Raw genomic sequence first — 27,871 nt, forward strand, 5'->3', positions numbered from 1 at the left:
AACCCTTCTCGGCCAATCAAGTTGTTGGAATTTGTACAAGAACGTCTACTAGTTCTCGGACGACCAGGTCATAAGAACTGTTCTGCACTCTTATCGAAAGCACAGCGTATTTTCCACGAGTGAAAAATGCTTGCTAGCAGCTGTGCTCTGTGCAGTCACGCCCTGGTCGCGCGAAGCGTGAATTTTTTTCAAAGGTAAGGACTGAATTCTATCAATAAATATGTTACTAACATATATTGGAGGTCGCATATGTATACCACTGAGCTCATTTGGCAAGGACAGGATTATTCGATGTTTAGACATAGCAATATCGAAGGTTTCGGTGAACATGCCTCTGTCATTTTGTTCAAATGTTTCGTCGTCTACGATCTCGCTGCGAGTGCAAAAGCGAAGCCGTATGTTGGACGACACGTTATCTCTTTATTGCTAATGTAGTTAGACTCAATTCTGTAAATGACATGTATTTATAATTTTCAGAAAGGGGCTCCAAATACTGAATGCAAGAAATCTAGTGACAATAAATCATGCTAAGTGCCGAGAAAAATTTCATGTCAGATAAATCTGCTGCGGAATATTATACTATACGAAAATCTGCGATAAATATGGCTGGCCCCTGGATACGCCAATCCGTCAGAACTGATGTTTTAGTCATCAATAAATTTCAAATAATTTCAAGAATTACCTCGCAGGCCGCACAAAAGCTTCTCGCGGTCTAGAATTTGGCCTGCGTGCCACGGGTTGGCCGCCCCTGATCTGTATGGTTATTAATAATAGTGGTTGGTGGTAGCTTACCAAAACATTATATTGAAAATCCTTTGAAAGCAATTGTTTTCGTGATAGAGAAGTTGGAGTCGGAGTCGAAGTCAGGGTCACTTTCACAAACTCCGACTCCGACTCCAGTCAGTATTTTTCCCACGACTCCGACTCCGACGGTGTCTCCTACTATCATCGTGCCTTGCGCTAATCGAAACGTTATTACGGAAATATGATGATTATTCAGCGAAAGACAGCAGAAAATCAATTTGACATCATTTCTACAGCCTGTCGCTAGCTCAGACATTCGGATACACTTACATTGTATGTCTGCTACTACACCGGCTTTCAAACCAGGCTTATAGTTATGTAATAATTATAGCGCGAAAATATTAATTCACTACGGCTTGTGAGGGACAAATTTATTGTCAAAGTTACGATTAGTGGTGCGTCTTAAGTCAAACAAGTTTTTACAATTGCGTCGCAACTACAAAAGTTAAGGAGACACTGCCCGTGAATTTTTTGTTAGGTGCATTTGAATTATTCTACTTTAGAAAAATTAACAATTATTTTCGATTTACATCGGCACTCATTCGGATTTTCATTCGCACCATTCGCACCACATTAGTCATTCGCACTGCAAATGTTTTCATTCGCACAGCATGTGCGTACCATCGCACAGGCTGGAGCGCACTGCTCTAAACGTATCGAAAACTACTCTTACAACTAAAACATTCAATGACCAGGTGCCACATTTTATTATTATTGAACAAATGTTGAAGCCTCCAATCAACAAGCCGCTGCCGTCGTGATCATGGAAGCATAGCCGGTCAGCCTATCACGAGTCGTGATTTTATGATTGCTAGTCTCCGCGCCTTTCTATGGTCGCTGGCACGCCCACTCTTCGGCTGCTACTTTCAATCGCTTTGCACGAATTCTTGACGGCTTTAATTTGGGCTTTTTTCAAACTCATTCATGTCTTTTTATCAATAATCTATCTATAGGATGAGACATTACAACGCAGCATTTTTAACATTTTCCAAATTTTGGAAAACCCTAAAGTACATACTAAAAATGTTGGTCGTTACCGCGCATAAGCTATCGTTTACAGTTTGTATTATTTGTTTAATTTATTGCAAATATTGTAGCCGCTCCAAATATATTGGAATCACTTATACGAACCAGACGAAACTGAAAAATATCATTTCGTGAGACGAACACGATTTCGAATTCGCATTTCGTCACGGAGCTCAATATTTTCTAACGCAGGTCTCATTTGCACCGTGCGGTTCATGCTACGGGCAGAGTGTAGTGACCTTTCGAGGAAAACGTAGGTATAGGAAGACGAAACTGCTTGACAGCTTACTAGGTCTTTATTATCTGAAATTCGTCTACAATCTACGAAACTAAGACATGCACTTCCAAGCCTACATACATGTAGGGTTGCATTTAAAACAAAATTCAATTTAAAACATGTTTTATTTTTATTTTTTTTTGCCACGGCGTCACGAATCTCTAATTGTGGCGTCGCAGTGGATTGGCATTTACAATTGAAAATATAGGGTGAATATATCTCCTTTGACGAAAAGGGCTTCCGAACACAGTCATAAATAGAACAAAAATATATTTACCAGGACTACATCATTATGCAGTATTTTTACGGTTGTAATATTGGTTATAAATAATCCGAAGGCTCATGCTACATGTTTTTCGAAAGTATTTACACAATTTTGGTATAATTATGTAACGTTTGCAAAGAAAAGAAAAAACATTTTTTTTCAAAAAGGCATTTAATTGTTTAAAACACTGTTTGATTTCGGTGGAAGAACCATTGAAGTTGATATTAGCGAATGATGTTGAGGACGATATTGATTCCAATAAGGAGGCGAAAGAACAAGATGTATCGATATCGGAAGGTGAGAATTTCTTTTCCGATGACATCAATAGATTTAATGCATCATCAACGAAATTTATCTCTAGTGGAATTGAGACGCGACGATTTGGAACGCGATGGTTCAGATCGAGATCTACCCGGAACTACAATTGATCAAGCTGCGGAGTCTCCAGATACCCGTAATGTTACAAAATTGGTATAAAAGATCGGTCCAAATACGATAGTTCAAATCAAGATCTACCCTGATCTACCACTGATCAAGCTGCGGCGTTTCAAGAGTCCAGATACCGGTAATATTGCAAAATTGTTATAAAAGAGAAGTATGACCTTTACCATACTCTCCCATGTCACGAACGGCTTGCCGATAGTTACACGTTTTGCTGGTACCCAGCAAGAAGATAACGCCATGCGAAAAGAATTTTCCGCAAAAAGTCAAACAGCAAAGCGATAACCCACAAAACATGTCAAATACGAAATCTCAAACCCGCTAGGTCTGCAAACTTGACAGAAGACATTCCATCAAAACTCAGGTGTTCGTGACTTTAACAAAATCATTAGCCTATGAAAATGTGACCCAGTGAAAATGAAATTTTCGGTGGTCCCGCCTGGTCGTCCGTCAAAGGGAAAAGGACATCAAATTTAAACGACAGTTTATGAATCAAGCAATTATCTTTGAAAAACTACTATTTATAAGACTAAATGATTTTAATGCCACAAATAGTGTTGAATCATTGCAAAATCGGATTTTCACAGAATCATACTACCTTTCAAGCCGTCATTCATATGTCCTCAAAACTATAGGAGGTGTAATGTTGTTTTATTCGTTCCATGAATCAACATTTTATTTCGTAAACTAGTGGTGATATGGTCCACACTGGACATAGCATAGCGTAAGCCCTGATTCGTGTGTAATAAAGGGCGCATATTAATTCACAGTTTCAAATTTCATTTTCATCGGGATCCCTTGATCATGTCGGTGAGTTTGGTTCATGTCGGTGGGATCACCGAGCTTTCCTTCACCGAGATTGTTACTGTCAGCGTCGTTTTATGTATTTTGAGAAGGCTCTCTCAAGGTCCATGTTCCCTATTGTCTGTAGGATCGGCGTTGGTGCGACTTCCTTGCTTGATCTTTCCCAGGCTTCTAAAATGAATAATAGGACTGGTTTAATTATCCTGCAATTCCAGAACGAATGCATGCGAGTTTCGGCGTGTTCGTCACATATCACGTAGTTACGGGTTATTGAAGCTCCACTCGCTGGTAGTCTTTAATTCGTCCAGAGCACGTGGTTTGCGATGGCCCAGTTCATATCGCGTTGCTTTGGCACTAGCGCTCCTTGCCTTATGTTTGTCCAGGCTGGTCCTTCCCAGAGTTGGGATGACTTGAGTCAGACTCGAGTCACCTTTTTCGTATGACTTGACTTGACTAGAGTCACTTTGCTAGAAGGACTTGACTTGACTTGACTCGGCGTTTCACAAATGTGGATTGACTCGTGACTCGGAGCAAAATTCACGAGTCAATTTCAAGTCATCAAGTAATCGGTGTCGATAGAATCACTGTATCTTGCATATATTCGGATTGTTTGCGAAAAGCTTGTGCAACCCGTGAGAGCGACCAATCATTCAATGATCGTTTGTTTCACTGAGCCTCCATTGTTCTCTCACAAATAAATTGACCGCAAACGACGTGACAGAACCTTACAGCTTACGTTGTCGTAACCGGTAAACTAGTAGTAACGTAATAAAATAGCAAAATGCCTATTTCTATTCTTACCTCAACCAAACCTCTTGTTTTATTGAAATTAAATCAAAATATGGTTTATATAGTCCTCAACCATTGGCGCAGGCTCAAATTGCATCATATCAATTTGTAAATGGGTAATATATCAATTCGTTTCTTTAAGTTCTATTCTCTATTTGGATGGTAACTATTACATGAGGCCATGCCATTACTTACGTAGTTAACAGTTCGACGTATATGTGAGGTATACAGCTCCTTCTTGCGTTTATATTTTACTCTATATTCGTTTATCGGTTCGGAATCAATGACCACTCAATCTGTATTTCAGACAGCTAGCAAAATACAATGAATTAATCATGCATCATACTTCGAAACCGCAACTCGACTTGTGACTTGATTCGTGAATTGACTTGAATCGAGTCACCTCCAAAAATTGAGTGACTTGACTTGACTCGAGTCACCTTCGAAAATCGATTGACTTGACTTGACTCGAGTCAAAATGTGCAATGACTCGAAAAGACTCATGACTCGAAGGTTGTGACTTGATCCCAACACTGGACTTCTTCCATCTCCGAAATTGGAGTCTCGCATATTTTCCTGATTATGTATTCATATAAGCCCTTATTCCTCTTGAGTCTAATGTGGCGCAAGTCCTCGTACTTTGAGTGTTTCGTTCGACGGCGGTGTCCATGCTGGCTACTGCATTCTCGAATGAACACACCACATCCACGACCAAGACCCGACGAGCGTCGGATAGAATGAGGTCGGGCCTCTGCCAAGTGTTAGTCAATGTGTCGTGCTCTTCGCAAACGCGGACCACATCAAGAGTGGAATAAAAATATGAACTTGGTATACAGTCGAGAAGCACCCCAAGTACCGGATTGTGCCTGTCCATGATGGCACCCATCACTGGCAGGCAGTGGTTCAGCACGTGGGGCAGGGTTTCATCATGCTGTCCGCACTTGTAGCAGACCACACTTGACTCCACACGATTTCTAAACCTACCACGTATCGACCGGAGCGGCAAGAGATTCAGCGTAGCCTTAGGCATCCAGATGCATTCGACTGGCGTCAACACGTTGGAAGACCGAAGAAAGCGATTGGAGCACCCGTACGGGGAGTGGCAATCCACTGTTTCACCATAGTCAGGCAACTTCATCCACCGTATCTTCCAACGCTGATTCACAATGAGGTGAAGAAATTTTGTGAGGCGAGCCAGTAGTCGGCGCCCAGGGACAACTGGTAGAACCCGTCTTTGATGGTCAGGAACCAGTGCGCACCAAGATTTCAGACCTCTGTCCAAAGCCCGTATAGGCGCTTCCGTACGCTTCAGAGTCGCGCCCTATTATGCTCACGCAATTTATAAACTCGACTGTCAGGTGTCAGGGTCTCCAACGGAATCAGCAAATTATCCTCACGATCAACGCCAATCTTCCACTCGCAACCGCCCAAACAGAGGGGTCAGTGGAATTGACCATCTTGGCGGCCTGGAAAAGCCTCAAAACGTCGGCTTCACTGCAGATATTTGGGATGACCAGGCCGCCCACCGTCCGCCCAGCATGAAAGACGAGCTGACACGCTCTGTTAGGTAGGCGGAATTCGGCCTTCACCAACTTGCGGATGCGCGCATCCAGACGACACAGACCGCACCGGGGATTCTTGCGGATTCTCAACTGAAAAAGGAACCGCGGAATGACGAACATCTTCAGTGTCAGCAACTTCTAAACAGAGGTAAGGCGACATGAAAAGCCTGTCGCAATAGGCCTCTAAGGCAGGGGTGTCAAACTCAACTTGCGTCGCGGGACGGATTGAAACCTTCAGATCGCTCGCGGGCCGGATTAGTCAAATGATCCGAAAAAATGTTACCTTAAAGGACATCTTCATCGGTTAAATCGACTTTCCATTATTCGGTAGATATATTTCCACTGATTTTGAAAATCGATATCGTATTTTTCAAGATATCGGGCGTAAAACAGCAACCCCCGCTGAAACGACACAAAATCGCTCGAGCGTATGATGACGTCAGATTGTGTGCAGTTTTATTTCTGTTTCTCACTCTCACTCATCGGGTGCCGTACGTACAATGTACAATGTACATTGTACATGTTTGGTGATCTGTTGGCTTATGGCTTGTTACTTATTTCTGTTAAAGTCATTGGCGACTTTGGCGTGTATCGCAGAATATGGACAGAACAGAGAAGATAGCTAACTATCGAAGAGGTGACGAAAAAACAGTAAACGATGCGTGGCTTACGGGTGCTCAAATGACTCTAATACATAACCTAAGGTTTCGTTGCATGCGTTCCCCAGAAAAGAGTCTGAACCTATAAGGCACAAGGCATGGGTTGATGCGGTTAGGAGAACGAGGAAAGACTGGTTGGGAACGCCAGAAAAACCATGCGCTTTCTTAAGCTGTATTTTATGTTGCAGCCATTTTGAACAGGAATGCTTTGTACCTATAAACGATATTCACAGGCAGGCTGGTTTTCGATATTACCTACCGAATATTATTAAATAAAGTGACTCGGACAAATAAAGTTAAGCTGAGTTCATTCAGGAGCAAGGGTGTGAATGCTATAATGGAGATGAAAGATTTTTCATGTCAGGCTGGTAGTAGCTATTATGCTCATTACCCTGGCCTAATGTGGGGGATTATAGCAATGAAAGTGAATCCAGGTAGACGTTCGTCCTGACAGAATAAGAGTGAATCACAGCATTGCCATGATTCCAATCGGCTTGCCGGGATGGTGATGCATTGGAGATGTCTTAAATATAGATATGGACAGGAATATGGCCACAGAATTATAATATCTAGCAAATACGCATGAGTGAATGAGCCTCATTAAGATGAAACGGCAAGTCCGTTGTCAAGTAATTTCCTAAAACCACTACTCTTTTCAGGAAGCTGAGAAACGCTGCACAGAAATTTCGTCCAATAGTTATGGGGATTCTGCAGAAAACAATACGGAAAATCCTGCCTGCGCATGTCGTTACTGCCATCCGATCAATATTCACATCCAGTAGTTTCAAAGGATTTTAATTTTGAAATGCTTCATTGGGAATGAATAGTTTTATTGAAAATATTAAATGTAACATAACTAATCCATCAGCACTGCTACTGTATCAGGGAGAGTAATATATCGGGTCTTGTGTCCAGCAATAGCATAATCCCAGTTAATTCTGACGATGCCGCTACTGAAATAAAAATTGGTGATGAACTCCGCCGTTCCTAGTCTTGATTAGACGAGAACATTAACTTCTTCATTGCTGTAATCTAGAGAAGGCAGAAATATATCGCAAAGTGCTATAACACAGTCAGATTGAAGGCAGTATTCCAAACGTGCTGACCACTTCGTCCGAAACCATGGGTTCCAGCTCGGTAGGATCGAGAACGTCTAAAAGTAGATAGATTAAAAGGCGTTGCCTATATATTCCTTTGATATCACATATAATTGATACCTTCGTCTGAAAATTCCTTCGCATAGCTTCCGCCTCTAGTTGTATCATTGGTATTTCTTTCTAGCATTATGATTTAGCGTTGCTAACTCACTAGCGTTGGATTGCCTTGGCGACTTTGCACACAATCTGACGTCATAGAACGCATCGCTGACTCGCAGCTCGTTTTTCGTAAGGTCGGGATTCTCCACATTCAACTTGGAAATTCTCCGTCATGCTGCGTTTTTCGGCAAGTCTTTTTTAGTTATAAATGTTCAGCATGAAAAACTCTTCAATATAAGATGAAGTTGTATTTGACGATATAGATGACCTTTAAAACTCACGCCCTTGTTTTTTACTTGAATACCTTATTTTATTACCAAGCTTATATACAGCTATACACATACACATAGGTGGTCAGTAACGAAGTACTTCTACTTTTTCGAATTAGGCCTACTCAAGTAGTTTTACACTACTTGTGGTACTTACTCAAGTAAATTTCATTTCCGCTACTTCTACTTCGTAATATTTTGTGATCTACTTACTTACTTTTCGCTATTTTCAGTTTGCCAAGTAGAAGTAGTATAATCCTCCGATTCAAAAGAGAGACTGAGGAATTTTGGGGCTGTTTTTCTGGAGTACCAGCATCTGATTTAAATAAAAGGTAAGTAAAGCCCAGATGGTGACGTTCTGAAGAAAACGGCTGCGGCCAAAATTTTTCTTTCGTTTTGCCCTTCAATTTGAGACCAGACATGGGGTGATTACTTCACGAATGTAATCGATTGCGATTACGATTACTTGTGAATCCCGCGATTACGATTACGATTACGATTACAGCAAAATCAGGAAGTAGTCGATTACGATTACGATTATATTTCAAAAGTAATCGCGATTACTCACGATTACATTTGTTTGGCTTCTAATATATTGGAGATATTGGAAGACAATATAAGACTTGCGATGAAGATAAGGTCTAATGAGATACCAACTTTCTTTATAAATGATACGTCATTTGCTTGTTACGTCATAATGCACCCATTGCCCAACTATATGCAGGACTATTCGTCGCAGCCAACGATTTGCATTCTTGTCAGGTCCGTTACTGCCACACCCCGAACTCCCCAATACGACCGGGAGCGAGTTCTAAGGGGACTCAAAAGTATTTCGTAAATCAACATAAATTATAATAGAGTATTTGCAAGAGAGTTAATTACCTTGAAAATTTTCTTCGAGATAATGTCTCTAAATAGCTCGATTCTGAAATGCATACCTCTCCCCCTCAAGAAAAAAAGCATGCATAATTCATAAGAATATGCATTTCGGTGGCCGTCATTACCCCGGTACGACACACCAAAAGACGTATGCAATTTCGGCCAACATGCAACTCCACAACGTGTGCTACAAAAGAATGACCTTGGCCAAAACTTTGGGTATGTGTCCATTGTCAGTAGCCGCGCTCTGTGGGCGTGACGAATAATCCGGTCTCTCCAATCTGAGCCCCAACAATGCAAATGCTAGCAGGGGTACTCACAGAAAAATGACGACATGACAATTTGTGTGTGCGTCTCACGAAAATTTTCTTACGTTTGGGCGAATGCAGTATCTTTTGATTACATAAAAGGCGGGAGGTCACGAATTAACAACATACAATAAAGTAATTATAACAACATACCAGATGCTATAATTATGAATTACGTGCCCCCAGCTCTACCGGTAAATCTGAATGTATAGCAATATAATGCAATTACCCATATTAAGACGAAATTCAGTGATCAACTTGAAAACTGACCACTATGGGGCCCCAATACCCAGGGTTGTAATGACTCGAGTCGCGATTTTTTGGTGACTAGACTTGACTCGAGTCAATTTTTGTATTGACTCGACTTGTACTCGAGTCATTTTGCATGACTCAAACCAAGTAATAGGACTCGAGACTAGAACGGCCAAGACGGACATTCCATGTAACTTCGAAGAATAGTAAAGTTACCACATTATTTGTATTTCGTCTATCATCATGCAGTCCTGGTACATGGAAATAGGGCCGCATACTGATAAAACTGATAAAAATTACTATATTATGAATACGATCCATTCGATATCACTCGAGCAGAGTTGAAAAAAGTGGCTAAAACCGGATTGATCTGAAAACTGATCTGTGAACATACCGACTTGTACTCGTAGTCGAGTCAAACACTATGACTCGGACTCGACCCTATACTAGCTGACTTGGACTCGGACTTGACTCGGGGGTGAATTGAAAATGACTCGACCTGACTCGTGTCAAAACTATAAAAGTGAGATCGACTTGTGACTCGTAACATTGTGACTTTGTTACAACCCTGCCAATACCAACGATTGGAGTGGGGGACGAATTGCTGTTTTGATCCTGATTGTACCTAGAACCCACGCTAACATGGTGTATAAGCGGATGGCTATGGCGACAGGTGTAAATGTCGAGTGAAGAATTGTGAAATAACGATTGGCGCCCGTTTTAAGTAGAGTCATATGAGAATAAGATAAAGTGAACTTAAAATTCTACCTTCCACTTAATACAGATACTGCAAGGTGCCGTTACGAGAAACGGCAAAGAACGGCATGGTTATGATATATATCAGCAGCTGTTGCTTTTAACCATCGTAATGTTTTATTTGACGTACGTATACTACATAGATAGGCCTACTGCTCGCCAAGCAGCAACGGTCAAACTGTGTATATCTAAGCATACCCAAACATCAATACATAAGTTACTATTAGAAACTAGGCAGAGTGGTAATTATTATATTGCTGCGAGGTAGTGCCGTCTGGAGCGTATTGATAACCTGATATACGTCATGGCTTACACTGTTCTAACAATAACACAACAATGTACATCGAATATATATTTACTACGTGTGGATACTTCTTACGCAAGGACGAGCAAAGCTAATGCTTCTGACGTAATAATGAGAAGTGGCGTTTGAAAATCAACCGTTTGCGCTATCAATAACCTGGTAGAATATCTCTTCCTTGTTCACGAATGTTCGGTTATGTCATATTCATTATACAAATAAAAAGTAATCGTCCTTTCACAAAAAAATCGATTAGATATGTGAAGTAGTCGATTACGATTACGATTACGTTGGATTTTTTTCGAATGTAATCGATTGCGATTACGATTACTTGAAAATGCTGTAATCGTCGTAATCGATTACGATTCCTAATCGCGATTACCCCATGTCTGTTTGAGACCACATCATTTTTAGAGCGCAGTGCCCCTTTAACGTATACTAATCCCGCACCGATACAGCTTCTTGGTATTGTAGTTCGACTTAACTATATGGGCCTTGTAATATGGGTGAGGGCGCCGCACCATGACGTTTTCTAAAACGGGGTGTTCGGGTAAACAAACATAAGTGTCCATACCGATATCTTTTGAATCCCACGATGCGGTCGAATGCTTATGCTTTCGAAAATCGATACCTCATTTTAAGCATCAATATGAATCAAGCTTTCTGCACCTTCCGTATAGTTCAATTCGCAGGAAATTGCATTTGCAAGAAATTCTACTTCTACTCACTGGCGTAGCAGCATGTGCTGCCGCCCCTGGCTCTCGCTCAAAATGCCGCCCCCTAGCTAGACCACAACAAATTTCGACATAGATTCATGTTCAAACAATCTTGTCAATAAAAACAATTACAAATAATGTGCCGCGTCTCAGCCTCGCCGCCTCAACGTTAATAAGGCCAAAAATAATAAAGACAAGAAATAGCGAACGAATGTATTGTGAAAATAGAAAATTAATTGCCGCCTCAAAGAAAAATCACCGATAACATCCCCAAATTCAAGTTTTTGAAAGTAGTCTCTTTCCATATAGACAGAAGGCATAGAGCGTATAGCCGATCATCATTCCTGGTAGAACGTAAATAAGATTTAATCAGTTTAAGCTTTGAGAAGCTCCTCACACAAGGTGATAACCCCCCCCCCCTATCGTGTTGATCGCTTTTTCCACGAAATTAGCCGTGCTGTTTAGTGAGCCAGCGCTAAGCGCAAAAATTTTCTATAAATAATGATAAATTCGGTCAATAAGATCGGGAATTGCATATATTGCTATCATTTTCTTGTCCTCTCTGCTCGCTTTATCAGATTTACCGGTAGAGCTGAGTGAGGTGTCTTGGAAACTGTAGGGCCCGTAAATAATAATTAAACATCTTCGGCGGGCGGACCCGTTGGTACGAATTCGTTACATGATGTTATTTCGTGACTTCCTGTCTGCTACATCAAAAAATATTGAATTGGCAAATAGGGATGGTGTGAACCTCTGAAAGGTTCAGGTTCGTGTGAACGCGAACCTTATTGAAAGGTTCTGTGTGAACGCGAACGTGAACCTCATGACGTCACGTGACGTCATATTGCTAATTCCAACCCTATATTTCAATGAAGTGATAGCCTATATTAATGTACACGATATACCCAGCGACGACTCGGGCCACATAATGGCACAATGCTGAAGTACATATTGACGTTTTAAACGTCGCTAAATGTATCAACTGAGGCAATCAAATGATATAATAATCCCATAAATCAATATTTTCCGACGCTTCGCCAACAATTTCGACGAGGACTTACCAGGCACCGTAAGCTAACGCCTTAACGGTCTAGGCCAGACCCGAAAATGTATTCGGCGTCTGAGTATTTCTACATGGATATTGCGCAGAGTGTAAAACGGGTTTCTATACTTGCTACCACTATTACTCCATTAACAAGTTATACAACAATAGCCAACACCCTAATCGCACGGATTTGGTTTTTATGATACAGCAAACATGTGAAGACAAGATTGACCCCGTACGATACTAGATTTTTACATCAGAAAACGATATCGATTGAATAAGCATCATTCGCTATCTACATGTAGTGTATTTCGCTCTTGATATTGTGTGATTGCCGGTCAAGCTCACAGCAGAGAGTCACTAAATATTCACAAACGGAAAGCTGGATATTTCGAGCAAACTTTTGTTAGAAAGTAAGTAAAATTTTCGAAATTGTCAAGGTGTTGATTGTTTATGCTGCCGGTGCCATGCATAGAGCGGTTCGCAGTTGAAATGCAATAAATGTGAACCAAATAAGTTATAATGAAGTGAAAATTGTAATATATATGAAAAAGGTTCACAGTGCAGAACCTACCAAGGTTCTGTTGTGAACGCGAACCTCAAAATTTCCGAGGTTCACACACAGAACGCGAACGTGAACCTCACGTTCACACCATCCCTATTGGCAAACGTACTTAACTAAAAGACGCACATGATTTCAAATTGGTTTTTCTTCACTGGCGTATATTTTTACCCAGCGGGATGGAATTCGTCTCTTGAGGTTCAGATTGCCAAGACAGGAACATTCGGCGCCAGTCATTTAGGCGCCTAGGCTATGGACAATTAAAGCTGGCGTGATCAGACTAGATGACCTTCACGGTCTTATCGATCATTCCTATCTAATACCGAATATTGTGCACGCATATTTTCTGTACCGCCATCACTGCCGTTTGTTATGTATTTTGGTTGGATGAAAAATAAAAGACTCTCTCTCTATATATATATACATATATGTATTTTGTATATATGATGAAGTTTTCGGTCAGCGTAAGGGCAGTCCTTTTCGGTCAAGGTTTTTACGCTGTGCCGATCGTTCTGGCACACTTCTTGGAGTCGCATGCAATATGTCCTAAATCGTTATATGTCTTGGTGCGTCGTGTCGCGGTATTGGCCAACGCCGATATGTCCATTTGTAAAAATCTTGCGTGCTCTTTTCTTGGGGGAAGAGTACCAAATAATCATTATATTTGGCAATTTGAAATCGCACGTAAAAAAAATTTGAAAAGTTGCAAAACTTTTCAAAAAATACTCTATAATTTATGCTAATACTCGAAATAATTTTGGGCCGCCTTCGTGCTCGCCCCTCCCCCAATTTGGGGATTTGGGGTGCGGCAGTTACGGTCCTGCGTATCGCATCCCCGTCATCAAAGAATCTCGACGGTGCAGGCAAAAAAGAATACCATATCTCTCTCTTTCACTGTGCAGCCTCATTTTGCCGCCCCCTTGGAGCCTGCCGCCCCTGGCGCAGAGCCAGAACCGCCAAGTGGCTGCTACGCCACTGCTTCTACTTCAAGTAGTTTTAGGTTGCTTTGAAAAAGAGTACTTCCACTCGTACTTGGGTAGATTTTTGCGTCGCTAATTCTACTTCTACTGCTACTTAACGAGAAATTTCAACCATCATTTTTGGATTCAGTGTCCAAACTTATTTATGTCCCAACTGTTTTTTTTTTTGAGTGGTAAAGCAAACGACTTTTGAAAAATTGTTGAACAATGTAACCTTTGAATTTGACTCATCTACATTCCGAGAAGTAATCATGTGCAATGCAATACTGTAAATTGCATTGGCGGACCTATTTTTATTGTTAGACTGCAATGGATTGAAATCAGTTAGAAAATGCTTTTGATGTAGACCTACTTACACGCAGAATTTTTTCGATTATATCTACGTGACAGCGTCATCAATGCCGATCTCCGTCATTCGACACTGAGCCGACTATTATACTTCACATATAAGACTGATTTTCATGTCACGTTTTACTCGGGCTTTTTTGCGAAAGAATTCAGGTGTGAAAACAAGCGACATCGAGTTTACCAGATTAGCATTGACACAAGATACGGCTCCCAATGTTTCACTGGAAGAGAAAATGAGAATTATACCTCTCGGTGTGATTGAGTTAAATACTAGGGATGGTGTGAGCTTGAGGTTCACGTTCATGAGGTTTGCCATATAGGTAACTTTCTATGCAAAAATATAACAAAATAAAATTCAAACTGGAGCTAATGAAAATTTTAACCGACATTTTTGGATTGAGTGTCCAAGCATATTTATTATTTATTAGGGATGGTGTGAACCTCTAAAAGGTTCAGGTTCGTGTGAACGCGAACCTTTTTGAAAGGTTCTGTGTGAACACGAACGTGAACCTCATGACGTCACGGGACGTCATATTGCTAATTCCAACCTATCCTTCAATGAAATGATAGCCTATATTAATGTACACGATACCTAGCGACGACTCGGGCAACATTGCGTCACAATGCTCAAATACATATTGACGTTTTAAACGTCGCCAAATGTATCAACTGGAGCAATCAAATGATATAATAATCTCATAAAATCAATATCTTCCGTCGCTTTGCCAACAATTTTGACGAGGACTTACCATGGAAAGATGGAATATAAGGGAAGGAAGGGACATAGTTTACTTTTGTCCTTGATGTTCTTGCGGCATATACACCGACTCATAATATACATACACACGATCTGCGTATATGCATACCATGAATAGGCTACATGATGTGCATATGCCATCGGGAAACGAAGATGCAGATTATAGCCTTGTAGCAGTGTTAGGAAGACTCAAGTCAGACTCGGGTCACCTTTGTCGTATGACAGATCGGAAAATGTATTCGGCGTCTGAGTATTGCTACATTGATATTGAGCAGAGTGTAAAACGGGTTTCTATACTTGCTACCGATATTACCCCAATAACAAGTTATACGGTAGTAGCCAACAACTTTGGTTTTAATGATCCAGTAAGCATATGAAGGCAAGATTGACCCCATACGCCTCCTAGATTGATTAGTTGAATAAGCATCATTCGCTGACTAGGTAGCTTATTTCGATCGTGATGTTTTGTGATTGTGGGTCAAGCTCGCAGCAGAGAGTCAATAAATATTTACAAACGGAAAGTTGGGTATTTCGAGCAAACTTTTGCAGCAAAGCAAGTAAAACTTTTGAGATTGTCTAGGTACATGCTCGTTTAGTGTTGATTTTTTATGCCTATAGTGCCATGCATAGAGTGGCCTGCAGTTGAAATGCAATAAATTTGAACCAACGATGTTGTAATGAAGTGAAAATTGTAATGTATGAAAAAGGTTCACAGTGCAGAACCTACCAAGGTTCTGTTGTGAACGCGAACCTCTAAATTTTCGAGGTTCACACACAGAACGCGAACGTGAACCTCACGTTCACACCATCCCTATTATTTATGTCCCACCAGTTTTCTTTTCTGAAGCAAACGACCTTTGAAAAATTTTTGAACAATGCAATCTTTAATCTCTTGAATGTAACTACTAGAACTTCATACTTAACGTTCCCTCTTCGCTTAGGCAACCTACATCGCTGAGCTCACATATGACACATTGGCCTTGGGGTGGAATTGATCCATCAGGGGCGAATTGATGGATAATTCCATCCAAACTAATGGCAATATAAGCCCCGGAGAACTCCCATAGAACCTTATCTTAGACACCGGTCTACTGTGGAAGTATGGTAAATGTATCAAATACGGCATGGGAAAATTGTAAGTACGCTAGCTTACGGAACGTGTGGGACGGGTGCGGAATATGGACAATCCCTTTCCATACCATATCACATTATGCAGCGCGCGGTTGAATTGTCATCAATATTAACGACATTGTGATCACAGCATCTTCCACTATCCATATGAATGTTACATATAAGAGCCTACAAAACGGCCGATGCTAATAGAATAGCACACGGATATTTGTTGGACAATGCAAAAACCATGCATCATACAGGTAGGCACTCCTATGATAGACCAATTCGTATTCATTTGCAGCATCGATTCACCCGAGGCTATACGCTGTTGGGATAAGAACGTTAGCCTGGGAAGGCATGTCGCGTTCATAAGTTATATTTTTTGTCGTGCATTGTTGATTTGAACGATAGTACAGACGGCAAATCTTCAAGTGTTACCATATGTTACGTAAACCATGGTATATTAGGAGCGTATGAAGACAGCAGGTAAGATCATTCCGTCTAGTCTACAAGTGATGGGTTGAATGGTAAGGACTTTCCAAGTTGTAGCAATCGGTGCAACAATCGGGGCACAGACACTTTCCTCCGGGATTTCAAACTTATCAATGAAGTTTTGCTTCATAGATTGCTGTTTGGTGTCTCCGTTTTCGTCACCTTCACTACGCCCACGTACGGAGCATGTCGTTATATCGTTAACTTTCAGCTTGATCTTTGTATTCCAATACTGTAGCCTACGGAAGCCGTGGGCTTATGAAATATGTTGTCGTAATAGCATATATGTGATACACGTAATCACAACTGGAGATACATATGCTTTCATGAGCTGAAAAACTGATACATTGAGTTATATTGTAAGCGAATAACATATACCATTGACTAATTGGACAGTGCAAATAGGGAATGATTTTAGTAGACGATTAATAAATTAAACACAATTTTTGTTGACCGAGATGTACTGATGAAACATGTTTGGATGTAAGGTTATTTTGGGAATAAGTTCTGTTCTGTGCCGTCTCCGATTACATTCGAGTTCATTGGAGCTATGTCTGATACTGGTGTCTGTACGTGGTATAGCCCAGTGGTTCTTAACCGGTGTGCCGCGGCACACTAGTATGCCATTTACGTCTCGGAAGTGTGCCGCGAGAGACTTCTTCAGAATTTTGAAATTATGCGCGAAATAATTCTAGTCTATAGCAAACGATCAATAATAATCTAAATCAGGGGTCACCAACACGCGGCCCGCGGTCTGATTTGGGGAAATTTTGGAAGAACGGTCAGTAAACCACTTCGAAATGTCGAAATTGATTTCAGTTTAAACATATTGTTGTTGTTGTTCAAAGTAAGGCATTCTACTGTGCCCAATATCACTATTCCTTCGGTTCGGCATGGTAATATCATTATATGGAGGAATAATTTGCTGATATGAATGGGCATATTGCCTTGGCGTGCAATGGCCCACCACTGCCAAGACCGGGAGGCTTGATAAACGACTTCGGGCTCTCCAATAGACCATGCTTTACGAGGATATAGTTTTCCAGCAAATATAGGATATCGTCGTACCGTGTCTATAACTAACCCGAATATCGATTCTCCAATCCTGGGGCGGCCAATCTGCGGCAGTAGAAAAAAAATTATGCGGTCGTCGACATTCAATTCAATTAGGACTTGTTGGCGGCTTTCAATATTATGCAAATTGAATTTACGAATTGACTCCCTAATTAATGTGAGGTTTGAATTATTCTTGAAATTTTCTTCGCGCTATACGCGCTTCAATGCGAGTTGATTTCGGATTTTAATACAGCAGCGTCCTTTGTAATCTGAGTCCCACAGTACAGATGCGAACAGTAGAGAAAAATAATGCACCCCATAAAGAAATACTAATTTTTAATTGTGTTCTCCTCATCTCGAATTATTTTTTTCTGGTAGGCCTGCATTTGGGTGAATCCAATATATTTCCACTATAACGAAAATTCTAATGAGAGGTCAAGAAATAACTGCATGCAACATAGGGGACTAATGGCAATTGGCCTACCCAAAGATGCACCACAGCATTAATAACTCCTTTTATGTTTTTGAAGACACCCCCTGCATAAACTCTACCGGTGAATTTGATCACATGGGCCGAGAAAGGATGAATATTTGATAGTAATATGTGAAACTATACTAATATTAAATGATGAAATTCACTCACTACAGTGTGAATCCATGTCGCTCTTCACAGCATGACTGTATTCACGATCTCGGTGCCCATAATAAGCCGATATGCGTAAATAGATTTGTCTGGAGTGTATACAAGCAATGGACATGGTGAGTTTGACGTGGATATTTGGCCCCAGTTTGTTTATTACCACTATGCACCATTATGCGGCAGTGAATAACGAAACGGATCCCCACCCCTATATTAGTTTCTACAGAGTGTTGTCAGGTATCGTGCGCAGCTCATAGTTCAAAACATGAAATTGATGAGCTTGACATTTTTTGTTGTATTTTGTTTGTTCAATAAAATATTATTCATTTTGTGGCGACTATGCCCATCGCCCATGTAAGAGAGCACAGCATTGTACTTACGTATAGTTATCATACGTAGTTGTCAAGCTGCGTTGGCTATGTTAATCTCGATATTGAAGTCATGCGGCCCGCGGCCTCTAGAAATTGTGAAAAGAGGCCCGTGACCCATTTTGAGTTGGCGACTCCTGATCTAAATCAAGCTTGGTGTGAAGTTTGCACATTTGACAAATCATAGTTGATATTGTGCCCGTAATCAATATCCCCTCGAATTCGCTTTACCGGCAGATCGCGTGCCTTGAAGGCTGAATTCAGTTTTACGCAATAGGTTGATTGATCGCGCTCAGAGAACAGCAGACATGGAGGCGACTGTATGACAATGCAGTTTCCTAATCCCCATTGTCTCCCCAATCACCAGCGAGAAATGAACTCCTTTGGAATTGACGTTCGAGTTTACATATTCGAATTTCACACATGGCAATCGATATTGTGATTATTAGTTATCGTGCCAGCACTTTCGTTAAATGTAGGTTAGTAGCACAACGATGTGTTACTGTCGGCGAATATGAGAATTGAGAAATATGGTTGATCAAATTATATCAGTTAACAAGCCTCTTTGCCGCTGAGGTCATAATCTTGGTTTTGTTGAAACTATAATTGAACTGCGGGTTGCTGCCATTAGAACTATTGAGGTATGATCGGCGTGAAAATGCATTGTATAATACTCTACGTCTACGCCTCCGTATTCGTTACCGGCGATCGTGCTTGTCCTTTCCGACCCAATGCGACAGCGGGCAGATTTATTGTCAAACAAATCTAATGAAATCGTATCTTAGGGCAGCCCGAAGTTTTTGTAAAGTATATTAAAATGATCCCTTACTCTCGTCTGAATAACCCCTGTTTGTTGTAATCACGAAGGAACAATATTCTGGCCCGAGGAAAATGATGACTTTCTATCACGGCTTACTAAGCTATGTGAGGGACGCTTTACGTACAAATGTAGGTTAGTAGCACAACGATGTGTTACTGTCGGCGAATATGAGAATTGAGAAATATGGTTGATCAAATTATATCAGTTAACAAGCCTCTTTGCCGCTGAGGTCATAATCTTGGTTTGTTGAAACTATAATTGAACTGCGGGTTGCTGCCATTAGAACTATTGAGGTATGATCGGCGTGAAAATGCATTGTATAATACTCTACGTCTACGCCTCCGTATTCGTTAACGGCGATCGTGCTTGTCCTTTCCGACCCAATGCGACAGCGGGCAGATTTATTGTCAAACAAATCTAATGAAATCGTATCTTAGGGCAGCCCGAAGTTTTTGTAAAGTATATTAAAATGATCCCTTACTCTCGTCTGAATAACCCCTGTTTGTTGTAATCACGAAGGAACAATATTCTGGCCCGAGGAAAATGATGACTTTCTATCACGGCTTACTAAGCTATGTGAGGGACGCTTTACGTACAAATGTTTACTTTTGGAATTATTAAAATGAAGAAGTTTATTTAAAAAAGGGAAGTACAAAAACATTTTGGATTGACTGCAGAGGTGGCCACATTAGTCGGTGTTGCAACTGGGCGCTAATACGTATTCTGGTATAGTTTGAAGATGCCGTAAGTCAAAAAAATTCGGAACCACTGTGATAGTGTGATGGTGTGCCGCGAACTATTTTTCATTTCCGAAGGGTGCCGCGAGGTCAGAAAAGTTGAGAACCACTGCCTTAGCCTATACTCGCGCTACTTGGTCGCCATTTTAATGTACGCTATACGAAGTACACGTCTGCTACCCTATAATCCACCTATAGTAAAAGCAAGAATTGACAGTCCCGTTGTGAATTTCCAGGCGTCGCATGACAATCGAAATTATTATATTTCAGAGAATTATTGTGAACTACAAATATGTTGGTGAATAGAATGCTATTCGCGCCAATCACTTTTGTCGTTCATTTATTGCAAGCCAGGCTGTGTTTCTACCTGTATGATGTATATTTGTCTCGTCAATATCGATATCTGTTTCGCACTGTAACTCCGCAGCGATTATTGACTGTAGTATTGACTGTGAAAGTATTTAGGTGAAAATGAAGATAAAATGCGAACTATTTGTGGTATCGATACTTGTGTTGGCTTCTGCTGCTCAACACGAGGAAATATTATGCAAGGCACGACCAGGCTGCCAGTTGGCGAAATGTGCTGAAGGCCCGTTCCAGCAAAATCTGAAAGCGAACGGGTCTGAGTACCCGGTTACTTGCATCGGATTAGGTGATCAGGAACAAGCATCGAAGGAAAAATACGACGAATTGGAAAAGCAACTGAATTCTTTAAGAAAAGGTATATCCTATACTCCGAAATAATCTAATTCATAAATATTTTATAAGCGTGCCCAATTGCCCTTACCAACTATATAAAATTTTTAAACGTGTCCATGCATCGTATGCAATCAATAAACAGGTGATGATATGGCTGTACCTATAATTCATACATATACGCCCAATGAACCGACTGATACCCATATATTTCAAGTGTTGTTTCCAACACGTAGCCTCTCCACCTCCACTCACCAGTCTCTCGCAGTCACTTCCTATCTTTTCCCTATACACACTGATTTTCCCCACACATTAGCGTAACTAGGCGTAGGTCTCATATTATATACTATTTGTTCATAATCGTATTAGATCTTCTGCAGCAGCACACTTTACAAAATTTTCTCATGTAGGTGTGAGGAAATTGCAGAAAAGCAACACGGATTTGATGAAAGGTATTTGTAGTTTATTCTAGCTATTTGCTCGTATTCTAGAGAATATTATATTTACGAGGTGAATTATTGACTTATTGCTGTCTTGAGTCATTCTATACGTCAAATCCTGGTAATACTGATCATCGCAATGATGCGATACATGTTCACGCAACGTTTTAACTTCTTCTTAGTGCGATAAATCACGTGGGTAATTAATGAATCATGGCAAAAAGAGATCAGTTTATAACTGCAAAATAACTGATCTTGGATATTATACGGCGGGAAATATGGAAGGCTTATACTATGAAAATGTCTCTCCAAACCATTGCTATGGAGAAATCGTTTGTTGTTCGTTGATTTCAGAAAATGCCATTGTTAAAAGGGAAGCTTCCGAACGGACAAAGACGAGAGACGAAATATTAAAGGGCAAGTAATAAATATCACCTTCCATTAATATCCCTTCACCCCATCATTCAGGTGTATCCGTATAGTTGCGAGCGATTTGTGGCTAAATTACACTTATGACTTTGGGGAGTCGAATTACGAAGTTGGATAGAGATTGGAGGTCTATACAATAGCAACGGGAATTGGGGTTGGATTAGTCATTAGTGTAACTCGGTCAGCGGTCGGGAATTACACGCACGTGTGATAACTGTATCACGACAGTTCATTGTTCAAGGCACGCCACAAGATTTGACACGTACGGTTGTTACACTTTCCCATTCAAAATGGCAACAATGTTGAAAAATTATCCACTAATTCATTAAATTGAAATTAATGAAACTCCCGAGACTCCACACCAGGGGTCGTCAACCTTTTTGATACCAAGGGCTACATATTGGGTGCTGATTGATACGTTACTCTTGCCGTTTTCCAATACTTGGAGGAATTTCTTCATTATAAGACATTCAGTGCACTAGGCAGGATACCGCTTCTTACCAAGAAGATATAACTCTACCCTGTACACACCAGCGTCCAAGTGTTCAGTTGCGTTGTCGCACTGGTCGCCGAAGCGCAAATCTCCACGTCAAGGCTCGGGAATATGAACAAAGTTCTTTTTCGGACCCCGCGGGGGCGAAGATAAGCAACGCCCCCTCGATCTAAAAGTGCGTTCGTATATTCCTTAGGATCAACTGAGCCATTTTCAACTGCTGTTCACATGGAACCCTTCGCGAATTTGACCTTCAAAGCTCTCATTGAAATCTTTGCTACTGCCACCAAAGGCGACTCATCTGGTCCTTACGGACGACTTGGTGCCAGTGGGCACCGGGCTGGTGACCCCTAAGCCGTCGCTTAAGGCATAGTTGCCTAAACTTTAAGTAGGCCCCGTCACCCAATTGAGGCCTGTGAGTCATTTTTTTAGCTCATTGAAGCTGGGGATAACTGGAAATAAATGTCAAATGCTTAATAATATTAGGCGATTATGTTGGTTTCGCCCGCCCAAGACATCACACAGATTCTAATGCGATACACATGATGCAATACGACATAATTTACACCCGCACCATTCGAATTGCATGATATATACTATGGTAACTATGCCGATAGTTACCAATAGGAGTTAGGTTCAGTAAGGGATGGTTTTTACAATGAAACACTGTTATATAGGCTACTCGATATCTTGTCAATCGGTATTTCTAAAGCGAGTTCGGATTCGTGGATACTGCATAGGCCTTTTGTACAGAGAGTGATTATGACAATTACTAAGTCCAAGTTTGCCGTGCTATTATGTTGGCAGATCGAGAGTCGAGCAGGCACTGCACAGTGTACTGCTATGCTGGATATGGTATCTCAAAGTCCTTATTGATCCCGCTGAAAAGAGGTGAGAAGAAAAGCACAGACTATGCTGCATATAGTATCCAGCATAGTTTGGATATCATATCCAGCATAGCCTGTGCTTACCTTACACCTCTTTTCTGCAGCATCAGTAAGGACTTTGACAACTCTTATAAGTGAATTCAATTTGCTGTAAGTATAACTGCCAAGCATAACCGGCCGATTCAGTCGATCCCTAGAACCTTCAAAACTTAAACTATATACTACAACTTGGGTCCAATAAGATCACACAAATTAGTCAAGCTTTATATTTGTATTCACTGATGATGGATCCCTTCTTAAACGGGGAATTCGTTCACCACTTGCATAAGCACATTTGCTTTTCCTCGTAAAAAACACGGCATGTAGGCTATAGCCGCTTCCTTCACAATAAAGCAGTCATGCTGTAAAAGGTTTTGTGAAGCAGGTGTTGTTTGTTCATCATGTATTTCGTAACTCAACGTGTCCTGAGAGAGAGAGAGAGAGAGAGAGATATGATATTCTTTTTCGCCTGCACCATCGAGATGCTTTGACGACGGAGTTGCGATACGGCCCCATGAGGTCATCTAGTCTGCGCCCCCGTTTTTTTTTTCTCCTCCATGCTATCCGTGATTGCTGAGCGCCTAGCAGGATAGCTTCGGATACCAATTTTCGAGTCTTTGGTATGACCCGGCCGGGGATCGAACCCACGACCTACCGCTCGAGAAGCCGGACGCATAACCATTACACTATCTCGCTCGGTTAATTAATTAATTCATTAAACTGAAATCATCACCTGCCAAAATACTAACAATGCGCACTCAGAATCCCCGCCGGTAGCAGACTTCTTGAACACCTAATCAGCAAGCTGCTGCTGGCGTGATCATTGAAGCATAGCCGATTAGCCAATCAATAGCCGTGGTTGTTTGATTACTAGTCTTCTCGCCGTTCTATGGTCGGTGGCACGCCGCACGCCCATTCTTGAGCAGCTACTTTCAAACGCTTTGACCGAAATCTTAACGGCATTTCTGTAAGCTTCTTTCAGGCTAATTGTTGTTTTCTATCAATAATCTATAGAATGAGACACAATCACGGAGACTTTTTAAGATTTTCCAAATTTTGGACAACCCTAATGCACATGGAACTGACGCAAATGAAAACAATATACAATACATCAACAACTACAGTAAAACTTACGACTGATATTGTTATGTTCCTGTAAGCTGAAACAATGTAATGCAATCCGGTGTCTACTTTCAGAGTTCCGTGATGTGAAGGCTCAAATATCCCAATCAAAGAAGGATGACAGTGAACTAACGGCAGGTACGTCCACGCATGTCACTGATGCACCAGTCCCATGCAGTGATATGCAGAATGTGATACAAAATTATGCAACAGCCCGATTGGAGGCAGTCGCAAATCAACTATCTGTGACAAAATTATATATTTTAAAAATTATCCAAGGACACTTCTTAGCACGCCGACAAGTTCGCGGCTTCTCGTATAAACATCAATTTGTTTGGCTAGAGATTTCAAATCTGCTATAAATCTTTTTAGAGATCAGCGTCATCAAAAATGAGATGTCGCAATCCAGCAAAAGGAATCAGGAAATGTCAGCAGGTAAGCAATCGAGCAAACCTATCAGGCATTACTTACGGGCTCATTTGCTGCCGCATCGAGCAGAACATTGGTATTCATTATCCATAGTAATATAAAGTTATCAGTACACATGAAGCGAAAAACTTGAATTTGACTTATTTCACACAAAATATTCGTATGTCATAAAATATTGGATTTCTTTATATATATATACAGAACTCGCTGTCATGAAGGAACAAATATTGCAATTGATCAAAAAGAAACAGGAAACAGGTAAGCAACTGATCAACCATATTCTCTAGACATGTGGGTCTTCATCAGATCTTGTTCACAAGATATTCATATAGGCAGGTGGTGGGCAGACTTGGACAACTACATAATTCTAGTTGTCTAATTTCACTAAATTAGAGCGAAATGCCAGTAATCTAATTCTAATCTAATTTGGAAAAGCTGAAAATTTTCTAGTTGTCCAAGTCTGGTGGTGGGTAAACTGCGGTTTTTTCAGTATTTGTTTGTGACTCTTTTCTAGGGTTGGGCACAATGATTCGAATACTCGAATCTGAATCGAGTATTAATTTTATTGATTCCAGTCGAGTAGTAAAAGACGATATCTTCGAGTACTGAAATTATAGGTTCCGCGCAACTGAACGTTAATTTACAAACGAGAATTATAGTTCTGATACTATTTTACGCTGAGGAAGCCTTGAAACCTTGATTGACCGTGTCGCAGCAAAACAGACATAGTACAAAGCTACGAACGGTACTGGAAATAACACATTTCTGAAGTCATGATCATGATCATCCCACAACATTGTCAAGAAGTGCAATGAAATCGGATGGTCGAGAAAATACCAAACTACATTTAATGTGACGGATAACAGGCATTATATTCTTTGTGGTGGCATAAAAGGTACTTATTTGAACTTCGACATAGTACATTCTGTTGTGACGTCATAGTGAATCATATTCGAATACTCGACTCGACTCAAAGCATATTACGTGATTCAGAATCGGATATGCTGTTTGCCTTGTTGTATTGTATTAATGGGCACAACACAGCGGAGCTTATCGTATTTTTAGTCCTTGTGCACGATACAAATTTTATAATGTTCAAGGGGCTTTGATTTCTTGTATTGTATTCTCGGGAACGTCTTTCAACCTCTCTCGCAGTCATTCATCAGTCTCTCTCACTCCCGCGCGTCCCGATCGTGGTCGTTGCTGTCGACTTGTAGCTCGGCTCACTGTTTTCGTCTAAGCTATTTAATGCATTGCGGTTGCATTTCAGGTCGGCAACGAGAAGCCCAGATAAACCTCCGACACGTAGACTCTGCCTTATAAATCATTGGCAATTGTTTAGTGTATGTAATTAGTTATTTCAACCTAGAATACTCATAGCTCTTCAATCGTCATTTGACAACGAAGATCCGATTATTCTCAATGCAAAATAATCGATCACTATTACTTTGATAACATTCAAATTTAAGCGATTCCAATAACACTTGCTTGATAATAGACTGTAACTGCTGTTATACATTACCCCACACCTAATTCAGAATAGCCCAGCCTTTTGATACAGGCTTCAGGTATATAGGCTATAATACCATCGATTCCTGCAAACTGTACTGGGGTACTGCTATTCAATTTCTGTACGAACAAATGGATAATTGATTTGATCTCTTTCTCAGTTTGTGAACCTCCAGCGCAGATATTATTTGGTACTTTGGCCTGTTCCACGGACGCTTACGTCGTTGGGACCTCTTGTGTGGTTCATTGCTCGAATAACCGTGTTCCATATTCCGAAGGCAATAACCAATTAGGAAGGAATACCATAACATGCATGGAAAATGGCAAGGTGCGTAGGTTTGCTGAATATATAACCTGCGATAATCCTGCACAAATTTATGAATTCACAGTTTTCGGGCCTTAGCTTTAAGGGAGCACTGTCATGACGGTGTAAATTATACGGGCACATTCACTACGTTGTTACTCGTACATCCCTATACCCTGATTTAAGTCGGATAGTCATCAGATGTGAGAACTGGTAATAATTATAGATTACAAATTGCACTATTTTAACTTCAAAGATACATCACGCAGTCAGTTAACCTTGTAATGAATGGTATTCTATATTTGGCATGCCCATGACCCACTAAGCCGCAAACTAAACCGACGGTGGACCGATGCTGAGCGGTGGCCCACTATACATTTCGCGCATAAATAACACTTGCAGTGGTCGGACGACTTCCCGACTTGTGCATGTCCAAGATGTTCTACCGGGGATAACTGCCAGTGGACGACATCCTGGAATGAATTGAAGAAGGACATCGAGGGTGACGGTGGAAGTTCATCGGTAAGTAGATAGTCTTATATGCCTGCATAACGAAATCTGAGATGTCTATATTGATTAATTGACAAGTTGAACTACGCGGGAAATCGGATAACAACACGAATCAAGTCAGGATTCCATAGCTGGAAATGGAAACATACGTGTTACTGTCAAGACGCCAAAAGTAATGCTCACAGTGCTGAATGTCAACGTTCATCCAGATATGGTAGTTGCGAGCACGCTTGCGCAGCACTGATTAAGAAAATGGTTGCCAAGGGATTGTACGAGCCACCGTGTGATCCAGAAAATATGGACCGTTCCTGCTAGGATATATGTTACGTGTCATCTCATACACCAGAACTCCATATCTCATCAAATAAACGCATTGTTTTCATATAGTTCGGTATCATTTAAAAGGAATGGGTTGCTGTTTGCAGGGTTGTAACCAAGTCACATGGTTCCGAGTCACGAGTCAATCTTACTTTTGTGGTTTTGACTCGAGTCAAGTCGAGTCATTTTCAGCTCATCGTCGAGTCCGAGTCCAAGTCACCGTTTAAAGGGTCAAGTCCGAGTCATAGTGTTATGACTCGAGTCCGAGTCCAAGTCACAGTATTGAAGTCATGTTCAACTCGTGTTTTCAATCCTGCTTGGGTGATATCGAATTCCGATGCTACAGATAGACGAGACAGGCCGCCAATATGATACCTCCACTAATCTTAGAACTTAAAATCAAATATCTGTCT

At 40.9% G+C, this 27,871-nt stretch overlaps 3 protein-coding genes and 1 long non-coding RNA gene across 6 annotated transcripts; 3 read left to right on the plus strand and 1 right to left on the minus strand.

The window, feature by feature from the left end:
* Positions 1-4,986: 4,986 nt before the first annotated feature.
* On the minus strand, positions 4,987-6,263 carry LOC145448809 (uncharacterized). The gene is made up of 3 exons (XM_080327259.1): positions 6,252-6,263; positions 5,804-6,058; positions 4,987-5,727 (listed from the first exon to the last, which is right to left on the minus strand). Exons 1-3 carry the CDS (start codon positions 6,261-6,263, stop codon positions 4,987-4,989), a joined length of 1,008 nt encoding a protein of 335 aa, XP_080183385.1.
* A 1,512-nt stretch (positions 6,264-7,775) lies between these two features.
* Positions 7,776-23,816, plus strand: LOC145448286 (uncharacterized). 3 transcript variants are annotated; one of them, XM_080326656.1, is made up of 5 exons: positions 7,776-8,017; positions 8,386-8,484; positions 20,748-21,003; positions 21,389-21,430; positions 21,773-23,816. In XM_080326656.1, exons 3-5 carry the CDS (start codon positions 20,754-20,756, stop codon positions 21,841-21,843), a joined length of 363 nt encoding a protein of 120 aa, XP_080182782.1. In that variant the 5' UTR covers positions 7,776-8,017; positions 8,386-8,484; positions 20,748-20,753; the 3' UTR covers positions 21,844-23,816. The 3 variants fall into 3 exon arrangements, with proteins under 3 accessions (XP_080182782.1, XP_080182783.1, XP_080182781.1); XM_080326657.1 differs by lacking the exon at positions 8,386-8,484; XM_080326655.1 differs by lacking the exons at positions 7,776-8,017; positions 8,386-8,484 and adding an exon at positions 15,422-16,655.
* A 177-nt stretch (positions 23,817-23,993) lies between these two features.
* On the plus strand, positions 23,994-25,079 carry LOC145448290 (uncharacterized). The gene is made up of 3 exons (XR_013917858.1): positions 23,994-24,526; positions 24,761-24,823; positions 25,019-25,079. It is a non-coding gene; the product is annotated as an uncharacterized LOC145448290 (long non-coding RNA).
* A 1,411-nt stretch (positions 25,080-26,490) lies between these two features.
* LOC145449143 (uncharacterized) lies at positions 26,491-27,522 on the plus strand. The gene is made up of 3 exons (XM_080327609.1): positions 26,491-26,654; positions 27,033-27,152; positions 27,219-27,522. Exons 1-3 carry the CDS (start codon positions 26,640-26,642, stop codon positions 27,453-27,455), a joined length of 372 nt encoding a protein of 123 aa, XP_080183735.1. The 5' UTR covers positions 26,491-26,639; the 3' UTR covers positions 27,456-27,522.
* Positions 27,523-27,871: the final 349 nt, after the last annotated feature.

This window comes from Botryllus schlosseri, chromosome 10 (genome assembly GCF_051294905.1).
Source record: "Botryllus schlosseri isolate E-star chromosome 10, Bs_hap1, whole genome shotgun sequence".
NCBI lineage: Eukaryota > Metazoa > Chordata > Ascidiacea > Stolidobranchia > Styelidae > Botryllus > Botryllus schlosseri.

Coding starts and splice junctions, on each gene's coding strand:
- LOC145448809 (XM_080327259.1), bottom strand. Junction 5,728..5,803: donor GTGGAAGATTGGCGTTGATC/GTGAGGATAATT, acceptor TGAGCATAATAG/GGCGCGACTCTGAAGCGTAC.
- LOC145448286 (XM_080326656.1), top strand. CDS start 20,754: ATGAAGATAAAATGCGAACTATTTGTGGTATCGATACTTGTGTTGGCT. Junction 21,004..21,388: donor ACTGAATTCTTTAAGAAAAG/GTATATCCTATA, acceptor TTTCTCATGTAG/GTGTGAGGAAATTGCAGAAA. Junction 21,431..21,772: donor CAACACGGATTTGATGAAAG/GTATTTGTAGTT, acceptor CGTTGATTTCAG/AAAATGCCATTGTTAAAAGG.
- LOC145449143 (XM_080327609.1), top strand. Junction 27,153..27,218: donor GTGACGGTGGAAGTTCATCG/GTAAGTAGATAG, acceptor TTAATTGACAAG/TTGAACTACGCGGGAAATCG.